This window comes from Aegilops tauschii, chromosome 5, assembly GCF_002575655.3.
Source record: "Aegilops tauschii subsp. strangulata cultivar AL8/78 chromosome 5, Aet v6.0, whole genome shotgun sequence".
Taxonomy (NCBI): Eukaryota; Viridiplantae; Streptophyta; class Magnoliopsida; order Poales; family Poaceae; genus Aegilops; species Aegilops tauschii.
The window spans coordinates 337,172,730-337,179,848 of record NC_053039.3 but is presented as its reverse complement, the minus strand read 5'-3'; the positions used below and the strand labels follow the sequence as shown (position 1 = coordinate 337,179,848).

At 44.5% G+C, this 7,119-nt stretch overlaps 1 protein-coding gene across 1 annotated transcript; it reads left to right on the top strand.

Annotated features, from left to right (window-relative positions):
• The first annotated feature begins 487 nt into the window (after window positions 1-487).
• Window positions 488-5,166, top strand: LOC123494036 (uncharacterized). The gene is made up of 5 exons (XM_045228632.2): window positions 488-545; window positions 1,787-1,912; window positions 2,207-2,691; window positions 2,847-2,926; window positions 3,952-5,166. Exons 1-5 carry the CDS (start codon window positions 488-490, stop codon window positions 4,157-4,159), a joined length of 957 nt encoding a protein of 318 aa, XP_045084567.1. The 3' UTR covers window positions 4,160-5,166.
• Window positions 5,167-7,119: the final 1,953 nt, after the last annotated feature.

Below are 7,119 nucleotides of genomic sequence, written 5' to 3'. Positions count from 1 at the left end.
GGGAGAATCTGGTGTAGGGTAAGGGTGCGCATAATAAAAAAAAATGTAAAATGCACCTGTGGCCGCTGTATTCGTGCGTTATCTCTACTCCTAATGGACGAGTTGGTTGAATAGTCCCTCCATTTTCGTCTGGTTTTTTTTGACTGGTTTTTTTCGTCACCTCCCCACCCCACCCCACCCCACGCACGCACCCCCAAAAAAACCACCCCGCAGGAGGAACGCCGTTCCTCTTGATCCCCTCCTGTCGCCGCCGCCGTCCTCTCGATCCCCTCCCGTCGCCGCCACCATCCTCTGGATCCCCTCGAGTAAGCGGCGCCGCCGTTGGCTCCCGATCTCCTCGATTAAACGCCGCCGCCGTCGTCTCTCGATGCCCTCAAGATCGCTGCGCCGCCATCGTCTCTCCATCCCCTCGAGATCCCAGATCCCACACCGCCACCGCCGGCGCCTCCTCCGCTGGCGACGCGGCGAACGAGAGACAAGGGGAACGATGGTCTCCACCGCGGCGGAGGAGGGCGAGGACCCGCGCTGGAGGAGGAACAGCATGGGTGCGTATTTTTCTCGTCTGCAGCAGCAGCCTCACTAAGGTGACATAACACGCAAACCCCTTCCTCGCTGAGTTTTTGTGACTCCTTGCCGGTGAATGGCAGTTCATGATGCTTGTTTGCGCTATGGAGAATCGGAGCTATGGTGTCTCCCCCATCCCTCGTTGCGTCATGGCCAGCTCCCTCCATAGCACCACATCGGCTTATAGTCACGTCGCGCTAGGTATGGGCCCACGGGAGCCAGCGCTCGGCGGCCCCAGGTCCGGTGTTCCTCGTTGCCGCCGTCGGCTCCGCCACCTACCTCGACGACGGGATCCAGAGCCTCCGCATCCTCCTCCTTCTGTTGGGCGATGACAAGGATCCGATGTTGTGTGCTGCTCCATCTACACGCCTTCTTTCTCATAGGAATCTGTATCGCAGGTTAGTCCTCGATCTTCCATGTGGCTTACTGAATTTGAAGTAGTGATTGAACTATGATCTGAGGCAAATTTGTGGAGAGATTCAGTAGCTGAAGCCTCCCGATTGATAACATACACGTTAGTACTCTGAACCTCCAAATTCCCTGCTCTGTTCTTCCAGAAGATACATTATTAGATCCTTTTTTCCTGAGACGAGTCTACATTTTTATATGCTAACATTGCTGCTCATGAGAACGCAACAACACCATCAATTTTAACACATATTTTGAGTTTTACTGATTTGTCTGCAAGTAGAATTTGTGGATTATCAATTCAAGAAATGGGGGCACTGTTTGGGCAAGCCACTATTGAGATGTTTCCGCAAATGACATGATACACCATCATACTTTCTATTTTCTGCATTAGTTTTAGTTTATTGCAATATTTAAGTAAATGTGATCCCTTTTAATTAGCCCAAGTTTTTTATAAATGGTAGTACGGTATTTCTTCTGATAGAATATATTAAACAATCCAAGTTTTGTTCTTGGAACTATACAAGTGCATCTCCTATTTTATTGTAATAGCATGATGCACTTAATTTTCTTATGAGTGATAATTCTATGTGATTATATGATTATTGGAGCTCACATTTTTGAAGCGATGCATCATGTGTTATTGATTTTCATTTGTCATAGACAATAGTAAAAGGGAAAATCTGGTTGAAAAGTATGTGGTGTACAGTTTATAAAAACTTTCCGGGCTCATAAAAATGAAATATGATTTAGTGTTACTAGAAGAGAGATCTTGATTCGTGGCTTTGATTTAGTTTGAGTTATTTATTTTCAGTTTTATGCTTCATAAATCAGTATGCTGATGCTTGGTACTATAATCATGTGACCTACCAGATCAAGGCCCGGATACACAAGAGGCAGTACCAAGCAGCTACTACTCTCCGGCGACAGCAACAACAAGGCATGTTGCCTTCTATTCTTTTTGGAACCTAGCTATTCGTGTGCTTTTCCTATCACCGTGAATCAAATAATAGTTGTCAAAGCTCTTGGCTTAAGACATTCAAATTTATACAAATATTTTCTTGAATAGCTGCTCGAATATTTTTCTTTTGCAAGGATCAAGTACATCTATGTTTCATTACTCACATCTCAAAATAATGTTCTGTAATCAGGATGCATGATTGGCATGGACCATGGAGTATGGATCATCTTGCCATGTTGTGTTCTTCTTGTGTTTAAGATGGTGCTTTTGCAGATGAAGTTGTTGATCCTGCTGAGGCGCGCCGCTGTCATCGGGATATTTGTGAGGGGAAGCGCCCTTTTCGAGAGATTCCAGAGAAGAAGTATGTTTTGGGCACGCCGCCTCCTGGTCTGAGTGGTGTTTCAGCTGGTGCTCTGCTGGGGGTCTCTGTCCTGTATCTTCCTCGTGTGGTGCTTCTGTTTCACATGTCCATTGTCGGTCTTCCTAATTCTGTTGTCTTGCCTACAGTTGCTGCGGCCCCTCTCTTTGCTGGTGCATTGGCTGCTGTGCTAGATATTTCGTCTTTGGGCTCTTCTTGCTTGGTGGATATTCATATGTACGGAGATGCTGGCTGCCCATCTATTTTGCAAAGGACAATTTCTTCCAGTTCTAATGTGCGCACGAGTGGGGGGCGTCAGGGTTTGTTGTCAGCTAGCTGTCTGAATCTTCGTGCTTCGGATTTGTCTCATGATCTGCTGCACGTACGACACGTACGACAAGTATGCATCCTTCTCACATGCATGTCCCCGTTGTTGATAATTTGGTGCTGGACTTTACTGTTGTTCAAGAGTAATTTTCCTTGACTTCGCTGTTCTCGCAAGCCATTTTTAATTGTTGTTTCCTCTTTGCAATAATTGTTTGTGAATTTGTTTAGGGGGACAACAGAATTCTACTGAATTGTGGCGGCGCCATCGAGAGATTCATGAATGAAATGTCCTGTGTTGGGTTCTTCAGGTTTACCTCTTGCCTTTTACTTTACCTCGCATTTTTGCATTTTGATTTATTCCTCCCCCCTCTCTTAATTTGTTCCAGCCGATGGGGTGTCTCTCCCGGGTCTAGAGTCTAGACATGTTTCTTCCGTGTGGTTGCTTCCATCTTCTGGGGCCTCTTTCTCTCGGCTGCAGGTGTTGGCAGTCCAGCCACCACGGGTATTCTCCTCTTCGAGATATAGACCATCTTTTGTGTCTGGGAGTCGGCTAGACTTAAATTCTCGATCTAGGCACCTGGGTATGCTCCATTTAGTTGTAATTTATTGTTCATTCTCTGTTCTGCATGTTCAGTTGTTTGTCTAAATGCTCAGCTGCCGACGACACGTCATCGGGCCACCGCCACCGTCACTGTCGAACTGTTGTTGTTGTGTCGCCGTCGAGTTGCTGGCGTTGCAACGTCGCCGGCTGCTGCTGATATGATCACTGTCGAGCTGCGGCAGTGCTGCCTGACTTGGAGCCGAGAGAAAGAATAGGAAGAGATGTGAGAGAGGAGAATTTAGAACTCTCTATTCATTTCTTTCTTGCTCATTGAGTTACAGGTCTCGTGGTTTTGTATGCCAAACCAACAGACCATGGCTGAAGGCCCCCACACACATTAACTTAACACAACCACTCGAAGCTGGCGCCACCACTTCCTACCCCTTACCGGTGGCGCACTGCTGCATATAAGTCCCCTCGGGCGTGACATCTCCACGTACACGCAGTGCTGCATGAATATTTTGACAGATCATTGTCTAATCAAATGCTCATGATTTAGATGAAGTGGCAAAATCCATATAGTAGTTGTTCTTCTCTGAATACAATAGTTTCATGTGGCTTCTGAGCTTGTGCCTTCCGGGATTTAAAGCGGCATTATCAGTACTCTGTACTTGTATGCATGATTGACTAACAAGATTGCACTACCACTTGTATTTCTTTCGTTAATATGCACGTAATCTACTATTCTTTCCGCATTCAGATTGTGCCTTGTGGTGTGTTTCTTTGATCCAGATTATGCCTGAACCAGCAGGAGCCTCCGAAGCAGCAAGAGAGTAATGGATGGGGAAACTGGCAGATCCGTTTGTGTGGACGACAGCTCGATGGTGGCAACTCGGCTAGGTTTGCCGTGAGAAGGCCAGACTACGCGAGAGATTTGGCGTGTGTAGTTTATGTTGTTGGTAATTACGGTGGAGTGTGGTTAGATTATCAGCTTTTCTAGATGCATAGGGCATCGAAGGAGCGGTGGATATGAGCTCCTACGGCAAAACTACTGCGCCTTGAGCAACGTCAGAGGAGCCGGCTCCCGCTGAGAATACATTTTATTTTCTCTAGCCGATTAATTCCATTAATTAATGAGGGCTAATGCACCCCGGGAGCAGCTGCCAAGATGGAAGTTTGTAGCAAATAGGACGCCTTCCATCAAAGGGAAACTACGGCCAACTCCGCTCTGGTTGGCCGGTGATGCATGACGAGGCCAATGGACAGCTCGGTGCTACACAAATGAATCAAGGAGAACATATTAACAGACCAGCAACGTGCTAGGAGGCCAACAGGAGCATTACCTGGTGTTGACCGGCGGGCAAATGACATCATATATGTTTTTGTCCAACCAAGGTAACCCTCCAAACAGTGCCCTGATAGTCATATATTCCTTAATGTTTTGGCCTGGAAACAAGTTTAGTTGCAACTCTTTTGCTATCATGTTTTCCAAATTTCGTTCACTAGGGTTCCTTTCTTATTATCATCTTCCGGATATATATTAGGGCAAACGGATATATATTTGCTTCTTTTATTAGCATTCCGACAACACTCCAGCATAGACTCATCGTGATACCTGGACGTGGGCTGGTAAACGGAGGTAACAGGGAGCCTCAACATCAGGACATCAAGAAGGAAGCTGATGATGATGATGAGTACGGCCATCTTGGCATGGATTGCTGCGGCTGCCATGCCCATGTCCAGCAACATGTTGTCGTGCCAGTGCTGCAACCTTCTACTCCAAACACGGTCGCAAGCAATGTGATCATGAAGTTCTGGGATACTTAACATTCCCTGTATTTTTCTAGCAATGTCTTAGTTAAGACGTAGATGCAAGGGCTCATATAAATCTCAATGAATTTATATTAGTTACCATGATAATTTGATTGTATATATGAGCATATCCGAATCATTTTAGGCTTATAATGGCATTTCCTTTAATGATTTATTTATAGAGTATTACAATGGTGACGATGGAGGGATTCTTATCTTTTTGTATACCATGTATTTTTGGTGTTTTATACCTTCACTGCGGGTCTCTAAATCTAAGAGAAAAAAGGTTATTTTCATTTTCTTTACTTCACTATGTTTCGCATACTTACAGTATGTTCTTTTTTTTGAGGGACTTACAGTATGTTCTTGTAACTGCATGATGGTAGCACTTGTTTTTTCTTTCTATTTGTTTCCTTTTATCCAAAATTTTAACTGAACTAGATAGGATGCCACATACTATTTTGCCTCTTTTGCGGGATTGCATGCTGATAAACTTATGAAACATATGGTATTAGGTGTGCATCTAATGAGATGGTGTGGTTGATTGAGATGATGCTAGAGTCACGCAGCGTGGCAACGAGACACTACAATAGTCATATTTTTCCTTGCAATTTTATTTGAACTTGATAAATACATGACTATTGTCGTGTCTGAAACCGAGCTCAAATAATCCTAAGTGAATGCAAGCTTTAGTTAGTCTTTGGTTTCCAGTCATCTTATATGTTCTTATTTCTCATGTTGTAGTACGACACATAGAATAGAAAGGTCAGCTGTGGCGACAGATAATACTTGCAGTACAACGCAAACACATGTAAATGTAAACTGCATGACTAAAAACAGCAAGAAGCATAACTCAGCTGTTTAGCTTAATTAAAAGGTAATGTCATTTCTGGGTTTTCTAGCTGAATAACTTTCCAGTTTATATGTATGTTAGTCCAAATAATTATCAAATTCCCTCAAAACAAGTGCTACCAGTGGAGAAACTGTTGTCCAGGAAAGTCTTCCTCTCCTACAAAGGCAGCTCAGTGGACTGGAGCCATATCAAAGTTAGTAGAAGCACCAACATGTTTGAGCCATGCTTTTGTTTTGCACCATCATCTTTCACATGTACATTTGAGCTAACTGAATTATATATCGCTTTATCTCCGCAATTCTCCTTTTGAGAAGAGAATTACTATAATTTGTGTATGCACCAAAGTGTTTGGTTAGCATGTGGTAGATTGGTTAATTGGTTTAGAGAAGGCAGGCATACAAGTTGCTCGGCAAAACACATTTTTGTTGTGCAGATAGTGCCTATATTTTACTGATATGCATGGTTGAACATAGTACTTATGTTATGTGATGAGTAACGTAAGATGAAGTGTAACATGGTGGACATGGCTTCATGACAGAGCAGGTGGAGAGATGTTATGGGGCGATGTTGAGGTCGGCGATGGAAGAAATGGGCAAATGGGTTCCTGATAGGTTCCCGTCTTTCTCATGGAGCGATGCAATGTACAACAACATCGTATTGGGTTCCATTTCTAGATGGAGAAGAACGGATGAACGACATGAGCATGATTCATTTGTTCATTCATTTTATCCTTCCTTATTCCACTCATCTCAGATTCATTTACTTTTGCACTCACCCATGATTTGATGGATCTAAAAATTTAGTGACGTTAATTGTAATGAGGAGTACCATATATTCATAAGCCTCAACTATTTTTTTCCAGTAGAACATGATCATTATGTTTATATATACAACCATTAAGTTTTTTAAAATGCCCGTGGCAACGCACGGGCATTCTACTAGTACAGATTAATTGATCACTTCGCTAAAAAGCAAGTTGAACTATGGGTCAATACAATCAGCGAACCCAGCTGCTTACATTTTCTGGCGGCTGCTACAAATCAACCTGCTGATTTGATCCAGAAATAAGCCGCCCTGACAGCCGTCCGATTGGACGCGTCCCAACCATCGGATCCAGGTGCCAACTGAGCCACGTGCGGCCACTTGCTAGCGATAGACCGTTGCAACACGGGGCGAGCCGCAACGTAGCATCAGCAACAGACCGCGACCCACCAGACCAAGCAAATCATGGGCGGCGGCGACCGCTCCCCCGGTGACTGCCCATCCTCCCAAGTCGTTCTGCCACCAGAACTCCA